Source organism: Trichoplusia ni, chromosome 5 (genome assembly GCF_003590095.1).
Source record: "Trichoplusia ni isolate ovarian cell line Hi5 chromosome 5, tn1, whole genome shotgun sequence".
Lineage (NCBI taxonomy): Eukaryota > Metazoa > Arthropoda > Insecta > Lepidoptera > Noctuidae > Trichoplusia > Trichoplusia ni.
The window spans coordinates 7,728,578-7,747,400 of NC_039482.1; the positions used below are offsets into that span (position 1 = coordinate 7,728,578).

At 35.3% G+C, this 18,823-nt stretch overlaps 2 protein-coding genes across 2 annotated transcripts; one reads left to right on the forward strand and one right to left on the reverse strand.

The window, feature by feature from the left end:
* The first annotated feature begins 4,989 nt into the window (after nucleotides 1–4,989).
* LOC113494302 (putative nuclease HARBI1) lies at nucleotides 4,990–6,933 on the forward strand. Its single transcript, XM_026872585.1, has 3 exons — nucleotides 4,990–5,774; nucleotides 5,875–6,152; nucleotides 6,318–6,933. The coding sequence occupies exons 1-3, from the start codon at nucleotides 5,566–5,568 to the stop codon at nucleotides 6,887–6,889; spliced, it is 1,059 nt and encodes a 352-aa protein (XP_026728386.1). The 5' UTR covers nucleotides 4,990–5,565; the 3' UTR covers nucleotides 6,890–6,933.
* LOC113494304 lies at nucleotides 6,893–8,488 on the reverse strand. The gene is made up of 3 exons (XM_026872587.1): nucleotides 7,448–8,488; nucleotides 7,237–7,362; nucleotides 6,893–7,128 (listed from the first exon to the last, which is right to left on the reverse strand). Exons 1-3 carry the CDS (start codon nucleotides 7,497–7,499, stop codon nucleotides 6,926–6,928), a joined length of 381 nt encoding a protein of 126 aa, XP_026728388.1. The 5' UTR covers nucleotides 7,500–8,488; the 3' UTR covers nucleotides 6,893–6,925.
* Nucleotides 8,489–18,823: the final 10,335 nt, after the last annotated feature.

Consider the following 18,823-nt stretch of genomic DNA (forward strand, 5'->3'; position numbering starts at 1 on the left):
CGGATGATGATTTTGAACTTTCCCCAGTTTTAGAATTCCTTAGTCTTGAGCGGGCAACTCTTGAAACACAGGTTCCGCATCCTAATGAAGAGCTGCAACTAGATGTCTTATTAAATTACATTGATCAAATCAACATGTCAGACTGCAAACTGAATATCTTAAATTATCTCACCGGACATTTTGCTAATAAGTTGTTAAATAAAATTTCATGCTAGCACGACGCACAGTGGGCTGAAAATAACGTTTCATGGACATTCAAATTTTTTTTCCAATTTGACGTGTTTCTTTATTGGAATCTGTTAAAACATGCTTCTTATTGATATGTTTTAAATATAAAGCCATAGATCATAGCGAAAGGCACACTTTTGATTTTTTTTCAAAAACTTTGTATGGGGAAAACCATAAAATAAGCTATATCTCAGCTGTCGCGTGAGTGCGCGTTATTTTCTTTCACATGATTATTGCTCTAATTTTTTGCAAAATTTTGACGTATTGCACCACGCTCGCGAAAGTGCTATTACTGAGAAAAAAAATATTGAAAAATATATATATTTTCCTTTGAAAAATTCGTAAATTTATTAAAAAATATACCTATATATCTCCAAAAATTATAACATTAGCGGCCATAAACAACTTCAGTGCTGTTTAGCTCTTCTCAATTTTATAATAATGAACAATATGCGGCTAAATATGTATCAGAGAAATATGTTTTTTACCTAATTTGTTTATGACACACGGTCTTGCATACCAGACCCTTTTAAAACAATGGATTAATATCAGTAAGTACCTATTGTTGCCATATGATTTCGTTGCCATCGGTCAGCTTTAATGGAACTAATGAGGTCATGAACACACTGGAATCATCATTTCCATCTTCCATTTTCTGTTTATACCTGCTTTGGTTCGATGAACCATCAAAACCCCACGAAGCGAGCGAGCGAATATGAAGACTTGCTTCAGTGTGATATTGATTGGCCAAGTTGCATTGCAGAACCAAAGGCATCAGATGTTGTGGCGTCTGAATCTCATATCAGTCTCGAATTTCCAGTCCCTTCTACATCTTCGTCAACTGAAGCACAGACAAGTATGAAGCGTTTGCTTCGAAAACCATTTCAAGATTTAGGAATAAAACAAAAGAAAAGAAGGACTGAAAATCAAAGAGACTGTGAGTCCAGTGAGCTTGCATATGCTGCTGTGCGAATGATGAGACAAGAAGGTTTGAACAATATGGCTTCTGTCATTGAGTTTATGATGAAACACCCAGAAGCTGCTGAAAAGTTAAACTCGTTTACCAAAAAAGCATATCCCAAGCATGTTTTTACACCAGAGAAAGCACTTGGTATGTTTTTATCCTTAAAATTGTCCACGTGGCAATATATAACACTAAGGGAAATTCGAGAAGGTGTGTCAGACTTGTATCCTACTTTAAGCTACAGCAAGCTAAATCTCATTGAAAGAAAAAGAAAGAAAGAAAATAACTTTTATTACGTGCTTGTGACCCAGAAATACATAAGGACGAATTGTACAAAATTGAGACATTAAGGTAAGAATATGCGTATTATCCTGACAAAAAATAACAATTACAGTGACGGATACAGCAGCCAAAATTTCCCTTCAAGCTCTTCTAGATTTAACAGTAACAAGAATTTTGAAAAGTTTACCCGAGTGTGTCGAAAAAAATTACCTTATTTTAGTGTCCAAGTGAGGTTTTGATGGTTCATCGAACCAAAGCAGGTATAAACAGAAAATGGAAGATGGAAATGATGATTCCAGTGTGTTCATGACCTCATTAGTTCCATTAAAGCTGACCGATGGCAACGAAATCATATGGCAACAATAGGTACTTACTGATATTAATCCATTGTTTTAAAAGGGTCTGGTATCCAAGACCGTGTGTCATAAACAAATTAGGTAAAAAACATATTTCTCTGATACATATTTAGCCGCATATTGTTCATTATTATAAAATTGAGAAGAGCTAAACAGCACTGAAGTTGTTTATGGCCGCTAATGTTATAATTTTTGGAGATATATAGGTATATTTTTTAATAAATTTACGAATTTTTCAAAGGAAAATATATATATTTTTCAATATTTTTTTTCTCCGTAATCGCACTCTCGCGAGCGTGGTGCAATACGTCAAAATTTTGCAAAAAATTAGAGCAATAATCATGTGAAAGAAAATAACGCGCACTCACGCGACAGCTGAGATATAGCTTATTTTATGGTTTTCCCCATACAAAGTTTTTGAAAAAAAATCAAAAGTGTGCCTTTCGCTATGATCTATGGCTTTATATTTAAAACATATCAATAAGAAGCATGTTTTAACAGATTCCAATAAAGAAACACGTCAAATTGGAAAAAAAATTTGAATGTCCATGAAACGTTATTTTCAGCCCACTGTGCGACGCGCTAATTAGTCCTAAACAGCATTTCGATCAGTTGTTTCGTCGAAATAACCCAGTTTTCGGCGTTTACCGCCTTCATTGATAGGGGCAGTTTAAAATATGCATCCAGATTTGCGTTTGAAATAATAAAATGCACAGATATTTTTTTTTCGGATTTAAGTAATTATTCATTTCGCAACTTTAATAAACACAACATTTTGATGCGATTAAAGCAAATGTTTTACTCCAGAATAAATAATTTCTTTAATCCGCCGCATCCTATCCAATGCATAACTGACGAAGAACCTCATGAATTGCAATTAGTGAAAGCATTGGCTAATTCATATATAAATTTAAGGATGTTCCATCCGGCAAAATGTAATTCATTAAAAAACTTAGGCAGTAAGATTGGCCTACGACAGAAACTTAATAAAACCATTTTATTTAGCCATATTTGATTATAAAATTTTAAACATATACATAGTTTTATTTACCCAAATATCTTCCTCTAACATCCGAATTGTGTAATACATTCAGAAAGACAATCCGTTTCATTTTTATTATTATTTAAGTTGCAATGTATGATTGTAGGTATGTATGTGTGTAATCATGTTTGTTCGAGTGGAATCTTGCAAATTGCAATTCAATTTTGAAGCTGATATATTCAACCAATTGAGCTGAAATATTACACACATTTATATCGCACATGGACATAAATATATCATATACATATAGACACAGACATACAGGGTGGAAGGGACATCGTGACGGTCATGGGGACCTGGAGTTCTAGACATGATTCCAGATCCCCTTGCGTTGGAATTTTTCATCGGTCTTTTCAAGAAAATTGCATTTTTTTTCGCGTTTTTTAAATTTGATGTGTCATAAAATCATCAACTATTGCGCGCATTCGCACTCATTATTCGTAATCCTGCCTAATATTCCTTTAAAAAAAGCCGCGCGCTTTGTAGGCACCGCTAGCCGCCTTTGTCGACACCACAAGCGCGCCGACGAACACCTACTGCGGAATCGGCGGAAAAAGCGGAAGAATTAAGAAAACATATGAAAGAAGACTTGTTAAGGCAAAGACTGTCAAAGATTTCGAATGTTTGACATTCGACTTGGAAAAGACACTTCCTCTTCCCCGAATTCCAACTAGCATTGTCTTTTATAAAAGACAGTTGTGGTTATACAACTGTGGAATTCATGCTGGTTCTAATGAGACTGGTTATTGTTACGTGTGGATTGAAGGAGAAGCTGGGCGAGGTGCCCAAGTAGTTGGATCTTGTCTGATCAATTTTATAAAAAATAAACTTGATCATAAAGTGACGGACTTAGTATTATGGAGTGATTGTTGTGGCGGGCAAAACCGCAATATAAAATTAGTACTCTTGCTCAAATCAATATTACACTCTCACCATACTTTGAAAACAATTACTTTCAAGTACCTTGAGTCATGACATACATTTCTACCTAACGATACGGATTTTTCCAAGATAGAGTGTCAATAAGAATTTTACGAACGCATATACACGGCAGATGAGTATTTGCAAGTTGCAAAAAAAGAATCCTCTCAAGGTTACAAAAATGCTTAAAGAAAACTTTTGTAAATAAAGATAAAACAAATTGGCTACAAACTAAATTCATTTTGTTAAAAAAGGAACAAAACTATATTGTTTATATGAAAAAGGATATACATGACGACATATATCAAGAACTGAACATAGAAAAGAAAATAAAAGGAAAATCCCTTGATATAACAGACAATGACATGACCGGTTTGTGGCCTAGTGGCAAACAAAATAGCACAACCTAAACTGGATGACTTAAAATCTATGTTTCATCTAATTCCAAAAGACTGCTTAAATTTCTATAAGGCTTTACAGGGAGACGAAAATATCATAGATGGTTTGGAGGGGTTTGGAGGACTGCCTGATTTTGCTATTGAACACGAATTGGAAACCGATAGTTAGATCCAAGTGGACCCAATCGCACATTTTCTATAATATTTTCAGTATTATTCAAGTAAGCCAATTCCATAATTTAAATATTATTTATAAATAAATATTAATTTAATTAAATATTAAAGTACCAGAAAATATCCTTCGTCTGCACTTAAATCGGTACATGAACTTTACCGCATTCATGATGAAATACGATGTAAACTTTAAAGTCAAATATCTCAAAACTAGTTTGGTGTGGACTGGATCCTTTCTGCTTAACTACGTCCAATTAACAATTAACCTCAGAGAACCATTTTTCAAATTCAAATTCAAATTTATTTATTTGTTAAACATAGGTGGTACACTTGGTGGAAAATTACATTTTAGTTGCACTATGTTTCACCTTAGAAGGTATACAAATATGGTTTGACTGTAATAATCAAATTAATACATGCAGCCCTATAACATATGTATTATCATTAATTTATACTATATTAATACATGCGGCCTTATAATATATGTATTATCATTATTTTATACTATATTACAGTATATTATAGTATAATAATCATCATATTATTATTTTGAAATTTTTATCAAAATCTTATCAAAATTATTATATATTAAAGAAAGTTATTTAAATAAATCGGATATTATTCTATACATTTTAAAAGGATGATATTTTTTCAAAATTTGTCGTTTAAATATTCATTGACCGAGTAGTAAGCCTTCTCAATTAAAAATTCTAAGAGTAGTTTCTTAAAGTTGTTAAAATTTTCAGTCTTTTTGATGAGAAAAGGTAGATTATTAAAAATTCTTGGAGCCATACCTAATATACTCTTTGAGAATAGAGCTGTTTTATGTGGTTTTATGCGAAGTGTGTATTTGTGGCGTTTGGAATTAATGGTTTCAAATAGGTTAAAATTTCTCCTTACAAACACAGCTACTTCATGTATGTATATAGATGGAAGAGTTAGGGCCTGTTTCACAATCGCGAAGTAAAGTTCTAAGTAAGCTACTTCGAACATAACTGCTCAGTAAACTACTTAATTGCGTTTCACAATCCAACAGTAAGGTTAATCACCACTTTATCTGATCAGTAAATTAATCATCGGATGGACTGCCAAGTAGCCGTTTACTGGATAAGTAAATTTGACAAATGTTATAACCTCAAATAAATGCGGTTCGAAATCCGCATTTAATTAAAGTGCCTATCAATTTGTTTTCGTTTTAAAATGGATATTTTTGATATTATTGAAGAGGAATTCGATGAATTTTTTGATCGAGTGACGGGACCGCGTAGGGAACCAATATTTCGAAATCGTTCGAATAATATGGAAAAATATGACGATACTGACTTCAAGATGAGATTTCGACTCTCTAAAGTAGCTGTGACTTATGTTTTTTCTCTAATACAGGACACAATAACTGCTCCTACGTCGAGGTAAGTTTTTATCTATCATACATCTAGGTATCTATGTAACTTCAGTGCTTTGCCTGTGTTATGCACCTACCTCGTCTAATGTATTGTGTCCTTGTTCCAGGAATTATGCAGTTACGCCTATGGATCGTCTTTTATTAACATTGAGATATTATGCAACAGGAAGTTTCCTTACCGTAGTAGGTGACTTCACTGGTGTAAGCAAGGCTTCTGCTAGTCGCATTGTTAAGTTAGTTTCACATGCGATTGCGCAATTACGATTACAATTTATAAAATTTCCTACAAATACGAATCACCTGCAGGAAGAGTTTTATGATATCGCAAGATTTCCCAAAGTAATAGCCGCTATTGATTGTACACACATACCTATCAAATCTCCAGGTAAGAATCAATTTTTGTATTTCGTAATAGTTCAAATTACTGTGTACCTACCTACCAAATTAAAATCTGTTCTGTATTGGTCATACCTATCAGACTCCAAAAGTTCATATTAAATAAGTACAGATTCAAATTAATGTAATTTAATATATATATTTTTATTTTTAGGTGGAGAAAATGCAGAAAATTTTAGAAACAGACAGTCATTTTTTTCTTTTAATGTTCAAGCTCTGGTAACTGCAAAATTGAAAATAATTGACATTGTGGCTAGATGGCCCGGAGCAACCCATGATCAAACTATATTCAATAATTCATTTATAAAGCAACAATTGATGAACAGAGAATTTGGTCCTTGTGTAGTTCTCGGTGATAATGGATACGAAAACAATTCATATCTTCTAACGCCCCTCTCAAATCCAAGAACACCTGCAGAGCAACTGTACAATGAATCCCAGATAAGAACCAGGAATGTGGTAGAAAGAACATTTGGTGTTTGGAAAAATCGGTTCCCTGTTCTAACCAAAAAAATAATATTGCATGTATCACGAGTTCAGGCTGTGATTGTGGCATGTGCAGTATTACACAACATTGCTATTGATATGGGAGATCAACAATTTGAAGAAAACTGGCCAGAAGAGTCTGACAACGGGGAGGAATATCACAGCAGCACACAGAATACAGAGGATAGTAGTGTACGCAGCAACTTAATAAATGACTATTTTGCTTCACTAATACGATGAATAGCTATGTACAAAAATTTATTGGAAATAAAATGTTTACACAATTTTATCTATTTTATTTTGTAACAATTGCCTCTCTAAGGCCCACATTGTTTGTTTGTGCTGTCGTTCTTCTTCTTCAAATAACCACTGTTTCCGTTTATTCTCTAATTCTTCTTCAAGAATTTGTTTTTGGATGCCTGCAATTTCCAGTTTGCTTTCTGCCACCCTTTCAAAAGGTCTCTTGGGTTTCTGTTTACCTGGAACAAGTAGTAAATAAATATATTTAGAGCATGCTGTCGACCACTCACATATAGAAACAACCTATATTTGGCTACAATATATAAAAAAAAATACAAAAAACTCACACAAAGCAGGATGTTTCTTTGCACGTAAAGATGATGGTTTCCATTGTGACCATTTTGTGGCAGATTCAACATCGGCATCATCAGAGTTGTTTTTGCTCAACTTTCTTATTTTTTGCTCATTCTCACCTGAATCCAAAAAAATATTTTTAAATTTATGTAATAATGAAACAAGGAATAATAATGGTAGGTAATAGAAATAGAAAACACTCACATGAAGCATTTGATATTGGTTCTTCATGTATCAGAAGCGTTTCATCAGGCATTTCAATAGTTTCAACAACTACAGGTTCAGATTGGTGAAACTGCTAGTTCATCAGTGAAATTTCTAGAATTTTCATCAATTATATTTGGGTTGGTCATCAGTTGAGGAGATTCTGTAAATAAAAATAGTAATTTCCAATTTTAAGATCAGTAGGTTAGGTAAACAGTCAAGCTATGTTGAATGTAGCCTGAGAGGGTATTTTCTAACCCTACTATCTATCACAATCACTTTCAATTTGACTACCACTGCTCATTTGCTAAAGCAATTTTGTAAGCATGCTGTAGACAACAAGCAATGCCAGTCAAATTGAAAGCAATCGAGATAGATGTTGGGGTTAGAAAATCACCCCCCTGGTTATATATAGGTATGAGTTTACTTGTGTTTGATATGGGTAAAAAGTATTTTTACCTGTTTCTGTTATTTTGTCAGAGTCAAATACACTGTCCATTCCAACCACTGAAAGTAAAATCATCTCCTTTACTTTTTCTTCGCTCGGTGTCAACATTGGAGCGGTACTTGGACCGCCTCCCGTACGATACGTTTCTGCCCGGATCGCCGCGGATTTCTTTCTCGTATCCCTCTTTATTCCGTCGTATTTGATTTTTAGTGCTTTTGCACTACGAAATCGAACACTACTTATACTGTTAAAACTTGTTTCTATTTTCTGCCAACATTGTTCTTTTTCCGCCCATGTAGCGGCATCGCTTTTTTTGTTTTCCAGCACGTTTTTATATTTAAGTACAAGTTGAATTAACGTGTCACTTTCTACGCGCGTAAAATTACTACCTCTTTCCCGTTTTAAAGCCATTTTAACAAATTTTCGGTACGATTCCAAACAAAATCACCATGAAACGCCAGCTAGCCTTGACCATTAAAACTGACACTGACAATTCGTTGCGTTCCGTTCTTACAGAAACATTGATTTTAAAAACATCGTCAAAAATGTGAAATGAGTCACATTACATTACAATGTACTATTTTTTTACATCAATACACCTTAATATACTTGATAATTAAACTAAAAATATTTCTAATGATTATTCTGTGTTTATTACACTTTAAAAAAATCACTTAAATTATGCGCGCCTTGAAACGAAACGTTAAACTCTAAGGTTGCCAGCACACACTTGAGTAAGTATTAATTAGTTACTCTTTACTTTAATTTACCGATTGGATGATTGTGAAACGCAAAAAAAGTTAACGAAAGGATTTAACCTCGAAGTAGTTAACTCGTTAAGTAACTACTCAAAGCTTTACATATTGATTGTGAAACAAACCCTTAATAATTTAAGGTTTATGAAGTACGGCCGACAACTATCAGTAACCTGCAGCTTGCACACTACTTGCAAACATTTTTTTTGGGCTTTAAAAACTAGCTCTCGATCTGAAGAGTTTCCCCAAAAAAATATGCCATAGCGTAACGACGAAGACACATATGCATGGTAAGCAGTTAGAACTGTTTCGCGGTTTGCAATTTTGCTTAGATTATGTAATGCATAGTGATATTGGTTAATTCTTTTTATAATTTGTTCAGTATGTTTACGCCATGTCATTCCTTCATCCAGCCATAGGCCCAAAAATTTTGATTGCACAATTTCTTTAATTCTTTTATTTTCGTAACGTACGTCAAGGTCCGGGTACTTTATTCTCTGTTTAAAAGAAATAATGTTAGTTTTTTCTAAATTAATTTGAAGATTATTATCTCTTAGCCAGTTAATTATATTGGTTAAACTCTGTTCAATTTCAATTTTTAAACCTACTTGACTTTGCTTGTTGAACAAAACAGTGCTATCATCGGCAAACAAAGTCATTGGATGTGGGGTAACATGGGGCATGTCATTAATATATATTAGGAATAATAAAGGCCCGAGTACACTGCCTAGTGGTACTCCATATTTTATAAGTTTTGGCGAAGATAAGTATGTTACCTCGATTTTAGTAGTAGGGCAGCTCTTTTTTATTTTAGTAATTTGTTTCCTGTTATTTAAGTAAGATTTTATTAAGTTTAAGACATTTTACCCCTTATTCCAAGGTTTTCCAATTTAAATTCTAATATTTTTAAATCTACGTAATCAAATGCTTTAGTTAGATCCATAAACAAGGCGCTCGTGGGTGTAGAATTATCTATACCTGTGATTACTTTTTCTAGAAATCTGTATATGGCCATATTTATGTTTTTATTTTTTCTAAACCCATACCATGGGTCTACGATGCACCGTTTTCGAGATATGGGCCTTCGATTTTTATTTATGTTTTCATAAAATGGGCTATCCGTTTTCGAGATATGGGCCTTCGATTTTGATTTATGTTTTCATAAAATGGGCTATAACTCGAAAAAGGTAGCTCGGATGAAAAACTTTTCGGGAAAGAAACTGTTAGGATCCTGTGCTAGGATCGTCAAGCATGCGTTGATACCAAAAAACTAGCAAATAAACAGGAAAATAAAACACCTAAAAAAAATCTGAGGTCGCAATCGAATCATTTCAATCTTCGTTTGCGTATCGTTGGGGACGCTGGACAGAAAAGATTCGAATAAAAAAATAAATACGGAAATCCCTCGATTTCTTTGCAGCATACGATTTATCATGTCCATACAAACCAATTAACCTCAGAGAACCATTATTTCTAGTTTATGAGTTTTTTATATTATTTCTTTTAGGTTTAGTAGTAGTTTATAGTAATTTATTAGTTTTAGAAGTTATTTTTGGAAAATGACTCCGTTAAGTATTATTTTAGCCAGAAATTTGAATTTGTGGAATTATGCCTCTTCGATTTCCACCGAGGACAGGGCAATTGAAGCGGCTAGATATTGGCTGCTTATCCCATCTCAGCCACCCAGCTGCCCGTCATGCAGGCGTCCCATGAATGCCGAACGCAATAACAATTATAAGTTGGGATTCAGGTGGCGGTGCAGGAGAACAGGCTGCAATATTATTAGGTCTCCCTTAAAGGGGACTTTCTTTGAACGAAGCAATATAACAATTTTGAATAGCCTAAGATTATTATTACATTTTTTTCGAAAAGATAGGGCAATCCAAGTGTATGATTACTTGCGGGAAGTGTGCGAGGTAGCCGAAGCCTATGACCGCGAAATGATCGGCGGTGATAACGATAGTGTGGAGGTTGACGAAACCCACTCTAAACAAATAAATATCACAGGGGTCGGCTATTGCAACGTAAAACGTGGTCCTTTGGCTGCATTAGCCGACTCACAAAAAGGATACACGTAGCACTGATCCCCAATAAAAATTGGGGAACTTTAGACCCAATCATTGCAAATATCAGACAGGACAGTTATATAATGTCGGATCAGCACCGGGCATACATGGGCGTTAATTTGAGGTTGGGTATGCGTGGACATTCAAGTGTTAATCATAGCCGTCAATTTACGGCGGGGACAATAAATATTCCTATGGATCCTAGCCTTGGTATCCCAGTACCAGGCACTAATAATGTCCGGTGCAAAGTGCACACAAACACCATAGAGCGGCAAAGGCTGGAATTAAAACACCATTGCCACACACAGCGATGCCAGACGTACGATAATTATCGTACATGTACGATAATTTCGACACCGGTACGATGTACGATACAATATGTATTATCGTACGCCAAAGTACGATAATTTCCTTCCAACCTTCCTCCGAAGTGGAGTAAAAAGACTAGTCTCCAATGTCTTAAAATACTCTAAAAATACAAAATAATGTCTATGGTCGGGGATTTCCTCTCAAATCTATCAAACCAACGAACGAACGAATGACCATGATAGTTCATTCATTTATTCTTATTTCATAAATTCAAAGCTAAGTTCGCTAGCCGAGTGAAAGTGTAAACTAAGTTTAAAATTGTTAAAAGGTTCAAAATTATTACTTGGATTATTGTATTTTCAACTTTGGTTGGTAAGTGACTAACTTGTTTTTAATTTTTTAGTTGCTTGTCGAGATGGTTTTGTAACAATGTGCACATCGTCCAATTTTAGTTAGCAATGTTTTTTTTCCTGGTTATATAGTTAAGTATTTATTTAGTATTATTTGGGATTTCAGGTAAATAAATAAGATTTTACTATGTGAAGTGATACCGATGACAACAGTGAGGTTTTGGGATATCAAACTCCAAAAAAAAAGAAGATAGATAATTCAAAGCATCGTCTTCAAAAATATAGAACAGATTGGGAGAAAAACACTAAGGATTTTGGACCTGACGTATCACTGTGGTTAAAACCTCATCCTAACGATAAAGGAAAAGCTAAATGTTCTTGTTGCGATTTAACCTTATCAGCAAATAGTACAACGATTAAACTGCATTATGCATCCAAGCGGCACCAAAAAGTTATGAAGAGTCGAGACGCTACTACCTCAAGCATGATGGCCAAATTTGTTGAAAAGGGTTCATCTGGATCTGGAGTGTCACTACTGAAAAAACAAATTACTGAAGCGGAGCTGAAGATGAGTGCCTTTTTTGCTACGCACAACTTAGCATTTAAAGTAATGGATCATCTTGTTCCAACGTTAAAATCCTGTTTTCCTGATTCTACAATATGCCAAGGAATGCAAATGAAAAGAACTAAATGCACACAAATTGTGACTAACGTGATAGGTGCTGCACACGAAGAAGAAATATGTGAGAAATTGAAGAAGGTAAAATTCTCTATTCTGACAGATGAGTCTACTGACATGTCTTGCAAGACATCATGCATTATGGTCCGATTTTACGACTCGACAGCGGGCCGTATTGTAAGTAGGTTGTATGACTTGCATGATGTGTTCCCAAAAGGAGATGTGGCTGCTGCCGAGGAAGGTGCCACTGGTGCGCGGCTTTACGAGCTGATGATAAGCTCTTTAAAAGCAAATGATATACCTTTGGAAAACTTATTGGGCTTTGGTTGTGATTCTGCAAGCAACAACGTTGGTGACTACAACTCCATTATAAGTCGTCTGCGACAAGAATGTCCAGGTGTTATCTTAATGAAATGTGTATGTCATTCTTTGCACCGGGCGTCCAGTGATGCATGCAAGACCCTGCCACGATTATGTGAAGATTTGGCCCGAAACATTTTTTCTTATTTCAGGCAAAGTGCCAAGAGAAAGGCTCAGTTGCAGCAATTTCAAGAGTTTACATCCGTAAAGGATCACCAGATGCTTGGCTTGGCTATCACACGCTGGCTCTCCTTTCTACCTGCGATAGAACGAATTTTGGAACAGTGGCAAGCTCTTCGGCTTTACTTTACTGATGTCTGGCTTGCAGAGCGTACGCTTGCAGCTGAACAAATTTTCAATGCCCTTCAAGACCCATTTATGAAATTGTACTACAGCTTCTTAGCTTGGGTGCTTCCGAAAGTCACTTATATGAATGCATTTTTTCAGTCAACAACAGTTGTAGTCACGACACTGCATGACAAAATGGCAACTGCATACCGTGAACTTCTTTGCACGTACATGTATCAGGACTATGTTGCAAGGACAAATCTCACAGAAATTCAACCTGACGATACTAGCAGATTCATACGGCTAGAGTGCATATATTTGGGAGTCGCTGTCATGGAAGGTCTTAATAATCCTGATGTGATGGCAAGACCTGACCTTATTACAAGCTTCAGATCAAAATGCCGAGACTATCTGATTCATTTATGCAAAGGAATTAAAGATCGTTTCCCATTTGACGACAAATTACTGATGGCGCTGCCGGTTCTACAACCAGAAAAAGCTTTGTCGGCAAGACAACGAGATAGAACTCCGTCACTCTTATTTTTGAGTGAACTATGTCCCAGAGCGAAACCAAGTTACCATAATGAATTGCAGCAACTAGACGACGAGTGGCGACGTCTATCGTTAGATCAAGTTAGTCCAGATGTAGCCCAGGAAAAAGAAGTTGACGTATTTTGGCATAAAATTTCCCAAATAGCTATTGATGGAGAGAAGACATACACAGTTTTACCTCAATTTGCTCTGGCCGTTTTGACACTTCCACATTCAAATGCAGACACCGAAAGACTATTCAGCAAAAATAATTTGACGAAAACCAGAATAAGAAACAAACTTGCAACAAAAACTGTCAAAGGGGCTTTACTTTCAGCGCAATGCGTAAAAACCAATCAAAAGAATGCTGTTATGGTTTTAAACCAACTGAAAAAATGATATCTCGAATGACTTCAGCAGTCCTTTATTCAAAAACGGCTGGCGCTGCTGCAGAGGTAGAAGTAAATAGTGATTCCGATGATCCCACTCTTTTATAAAATAAATAAGTTTTTTAAATTTCTGTCTAATTTCACAACTTCCTAAAATTCCGTTCCGTTGTACGATAATTTTTCATATGGTACGATAATTTTCGAATATTGATACGATAATTCACTCGCACTCGTCTGGCAACCCTGGCCACACATGTAGGAGTCAGCGCCGTTTAACCCATATATGCCCAAGAGCACTAAGAGCGCTTGTAGACGTCCGTTTTTTCACCGGATAACGGACCGTGTTTTTTGCCGGATTCGCGGTGGTGTATGAATTATAATGAATGTGTGTACATGCACCGGACATCGGTCCGGCGAACAATTTACGCCGGATGCACCACCCCTTCCCCTCGGCGCACGGTGGGCTGAAATCAGCAAGTTGGGACTTAAGGATTCAAATGAGCATTTTTGAGTTTTGTGTACTAATACAAATATTTTTTGTTCTTTGTAATTTTTTTTTATACCTAATACTTTTCGAGTTATGGACTCCTAAACTTTGTATGAAATATTTATCGGTTTTTGGTTTAATCTGACACGTCTTATTGTTGTATAACAGAAATATGTACTTATAGCAAAAAAATAAATTATTGGTAAGCATTCTACACCACCCTTATGACGTCATTTGTTTTAAACAATAACGCGGTGTAGGTACCCTCTTAGCGCGTCGTCCAATGAGCGCAGCGATAAACAATGACACGGTTACATTTGAAAAACAATTACCCTCAGTACGTTGTTACACATCGTAATAAACGCACTATCCTACCTCATATTTTTGAAATACTATTACTATTTATTACGTAAAAATGTTCGATTTGGTGTCAAATATTGATATTGTTGTGCTATTAAAGGAAAGTGGAAGTTTTAAAAATAATAATGTTTTATATAGTGCTATTAAATCTAGATTAGTTCCCAATGTGTTAAGTGATGAAAACGATAAAGCTTTAAAAGCGTTTTGTGCAAAATATTGCTATAATCTGCAAAGGAGATGGCAAAGTGCTCATAGCAAAGAGGTATTGTTTCGTAAAAATAATAACGAATGGTTATCGTCGGAAATAATTTGGCCTGATTTAATTGCAAGTGCATTTGAAAGATACCAAGACTCTGTTCCTAGTACATCACGTGTACATGAATCTCCAGCAAAAGTGTCTACTGCCACGTCAACGAATGTAAGTCCAAGAAAACCATTTTGTGAATTAGGACCTAAGCAAAAAAAGAGACGTACGGAACATATTCATACAACTATGACTACAAAGGAAATATCTCATGCATGTATTATAAAATTACGAGAGGATGGTAATCAAGGAATAGCTGAAATCCTCGAACACCTACTTAAAAATCCACAGGATGTACATAAAGTAAAAGATAGACTTTTAGAAAAAAATGAAAAACCTAAATTTACTCCAGATGAAGCTTTGGGACTTGTTTTGTCCCTTAAATTAACAAAGTGGCAATATAATACTTTAAGAATAAGTATCAAAGAGAAAAATGTCGACATGTTCCCTTCCTACTACAAGGTGCAAAATGCAAAACAAGACTGTTACCCGCCTAAAGATGATATCACCTTAACAGATACAACTGCTAGAATAAAATTGCAGCCTCTATTAGATGTAACCGCCAAAAGGATATTCAAAGCAACCAATATTGATAGCACAAACTGTAAGAAGTTGACAATGATAAGCAAATGGGGAATGGATGGTGCTTCGAATCAAGCAAACTACAAGCAAAAAATGACAAAGAGGACAGTGCTTGGACAGATAATTCAAGTATTTTTATGGGTAGTTTAGTACCAATAAAAATTGTTTCCGAGGAACAAATTATCTGGGAAAACGACTCCCCAAATTCAGCGTATTGGTGTCGACCAATATTTTTCAAGTTTGAAAAAGAGAACAAAGCAACGATTTTAAGAGAGAAAACCGAAATTGAAACGGAGATAAGTGAATTGAAGGAAACAGAAATTGGCGAAATAACAGTCTCACATTCACTATTGCTTACCATGATAGATGGTAAAGCATCATCAATCCTCTGTGAAACTTCAGCTCAACGATGTGACATATGTAAAGCTGTTCCTACAGAAATGAATAACTTGTCTTTGTTATTGACTAAAAACATTGATACCGACTTGTACAAATATGGTTTATCATCCCTACATATATGGATACGTTTTATGGAATGCATTCTTCACATAGCCTATAGACTAGATTTTAAAACATGGGTTGCAAAAGGTGAAAACAAAGTTTTGATGGAAAATAGAAAAAAAAAATTCAGGACGCATTTAAACATCAAACAGGGCTTTTAATCGATGTTGTAAAGCAAGGGCATGGAACTACTAATGACGGGAATACCGCTCGAAGATTTTTCTCAAATACAGAGATTGCTGCTGTAATTACTGGTGTCGATGAAAACTTAATAAAACGGTTTTCAATCATTTTAGAAACAATATCTTCAGGCCATAAAATTGACACAGTGAAATTTAAGGAATATGCGGAAGCCACCTTAACATTATACGTAGATTTATATGACTGGTTTCACATGCCGTCTAGTGTGCATAAAGTTCTGGTTCATGGAGCAGCTATCATTGAAAACTTTGGATTAATTCCGATTGGAAAGTTATCGGAAGAAGCGGCTGAATCCAGAAATAAAGACTTTAGGCGATATCGCCAACACCATTCAAGAAAATTCTGCAGAAGAGCTAATAATGAGGATATTTTGAATAATTTAATTATTAGTTCAGATCCTTATATTTCATCAAAACGTCATAAAATGATACGGAAACACAAACCCTTTTCAGAAGAAGCGAAAACCATGCTTCTGTTGCTTCCAACATTTGAGGATGATGAGCGGGAAAATATAGAATTTGTAAATTATATAATATAAATAACATTTTTATCAGATTCGTTGTCATGTTCCACACATGACAACGAATCTGATAAAAATGTGTAAGTGATAGTTTTGTGAGTGCGTGTGTGAGTGCGTGTGTGAGTGCGTGTGTGAGTGCGTGTGTGAGAGTGTGCGTTTGAGTGGACTAGGCCTCCTGGGGACACCACTGATAAAAAAAAACGCGCTTAGTTCTCTACCTCAAGGGTAGTGCGGAAAAGAGAATGAAAATCAATTTACTCCAAAATCGAAGAAAATCGAAGCAAGTGATATATTGGAAAATTTGCCTAAAAAATAGCACAGTCGAATACCAAAAGCCGTTTCTTGAGAACTTTTGAGAATCAAAAGTTATTCACATAAAATACAATTTCTTCATACAAAAATAAATTCAAATCGTTATAACTTTAAAAATATTAGGTATAAACAAAAATCGAAAAGAGGAAAAATGTCTTGTATTTAGTGGTAGATTGCAAATCCGTTATTATTTTCTGATAAATTGCTCATCAATTTTCGTGAGTCCCTAAGTCTATGGAAGCTTGATTTCAGCCCATCGTGCGGCGCGACGGACACCGGTCCGGTGTAAGAAATGGCGGTCATCCACGCCAGTGTATTGGTGCGTGTTGACGCTGCCGGACGTATTGCCTGTTTTCTGTTAATTGAGTGCCGTCTTCCTGCGTTCTTTTAAAATTGGGTAATATTGACATGGAATTGTTAATAAGTTTGGTTGAAAATAGGCCTGTACTGTGGGACAAAACCCAAGAGTGCTATAAAAATAGACAGTCGTCTTTTGCCGCTTGGAGAGAAATTTGTCTTGCGTTAAATGAAGGTTTTGAAACGATGTCCGAGAAAGAAAAAAATGATTTTGGTAAGTAACATTTTATTTTCATTATTTTTATGCATGTTGATTTTGCCATGGTACACGCCCTACTGGTGACATGAAATACTCTGCATATTTGTTACGAATCATATTTGCTGTTACATTACCTCGTGTTGAATGGGAACGAGGCAAATGGCATAGAGTAGACACCATGTGTGAACTAGCAGTGTCAGTAGCATTATTAGCAATACCCTCTACTTTATGAATTATGTTTTGTAATAAGCAGCATGTTTTTACAATGTTAACAGCAGTATCTGTTGAAACATTTAATGGTCTATGCAAAATCCTCCATTTATTGGATAAAATACCAAATGCGCATTCGACGTAGCGTCGCGCTCTTGTGAGACGATAATTGAATTTTTTTTTTATTGAGTCAAGTTGATGCCCACCGTAAGGACGAAGTACGTGTTGATGTAAAGCGAAAGCTTCATCAGCAACAAATACATAAGGTAACTCACTGCCTGCACCTGGCAACTGCTTAGGTCGAGGAATATTTAATTTATCGCCTACTATTCTTTTCCAAAATTCTGTTTCTTTAAATACTGCTGAATCGCATTCTTTGCCGTAGGCTCCAACATCAATAAAAACAAAATTATAGTTTGTGTCTACCACGGCCATTAATACTATTGAGAAATAGTGCTTGTAGTTGAAAAACATTGATCCACTTTCTTCTGGCTTGATGATTCTAATATGTTTTGCCGTCAATGGCTCCCAAGCAATGAGGAAAATTTGCATTGGTCTCGAAATTTTTTGCTATTGTTAACCATTCGTCTTCCGATGGTAGTTTCATATAAATTGGAGAAAGGGTTTCCCACAATGCTTCAAATACTTCTTGTACAATACAGCTGATAGTTTTTATACCCATTCTGAAACTGTAATGTAGATCACTAAATGTGTTCCCTGCAGCTAAATATCTGTAACAATTTTTTCTTTTTTAGGCAAAGATATAATAAAAAAATGGAACAATGCAAGAGATAACTGGATGAAATATCACAAAAAAGTTAAGGAATGTAAATCCGGCTCTGGTGCAAAAAGTCTACGAAAATATAAATTCTACGATCAAATGCTCTTTTTGTGTAAAATTGTGACTCGCCGAACAACGGAAGCAAGTATTACATCAGAAAAAAACATCACACAATCTCACAACAAAGAAACTGACTCACAAACCAATAATGACCCTACCGCACCAGCCAATACTACCGATTTAACAAAAACAAGCAAGAAGAGAAAGACAGACTGTAGCGAAGTTGATCGACAAATGCTTACTTTAATTAAATCAGTTGAAGATGAAGACAAGAGTAAGAGTATGTGTTTTTTCAAAGGTATTGCTCCGATTGTAGACAAGTATAGT

Coding starts and splice junctions, on each gene's coding strand:
- LOC113494302 (XM_026872585.1), top strand. CDS start 5,566: ATGGATATTTTTGATATTATTGAAGAGGAATTCGATGAATTTTTTGAT. Junction 5,775..5,874: donor ATAACTGCTCCTACGTCGAG/GTAAGTTTTTAT, acceptor TCCTTGTTCCAG/GAATTATGCAGTTACGCCTA. Junction 6,153..6,317: donor CATACCTATCAAATCTCCAG/GTAAGAATCAAT, acceptor TTTTATTTTTAG/GTGGAGAAAATGCAGAAAAT.
- LOC113494304 (XM_026872587.1), bottom strand. CDS start 7,499: ATGCCTGATGAAACGCTTCTGATACATGAAGAACCAATATCAAATGCT. Junction 7,363..7,447: donor ACCAATATCAAATGCTTCAT/GTGAGTGTTTTC, acceptor TTTTGGATTCAG/GTGAGAATGAGCAAAAAATA. Junction 7,129..7,236: donor AAAGAAACATCCTGCTTTGT/GTGAGTTTTTTG, acceptor TACTTGTTCCAG/GTAAACAGAAACCCAAGAGA.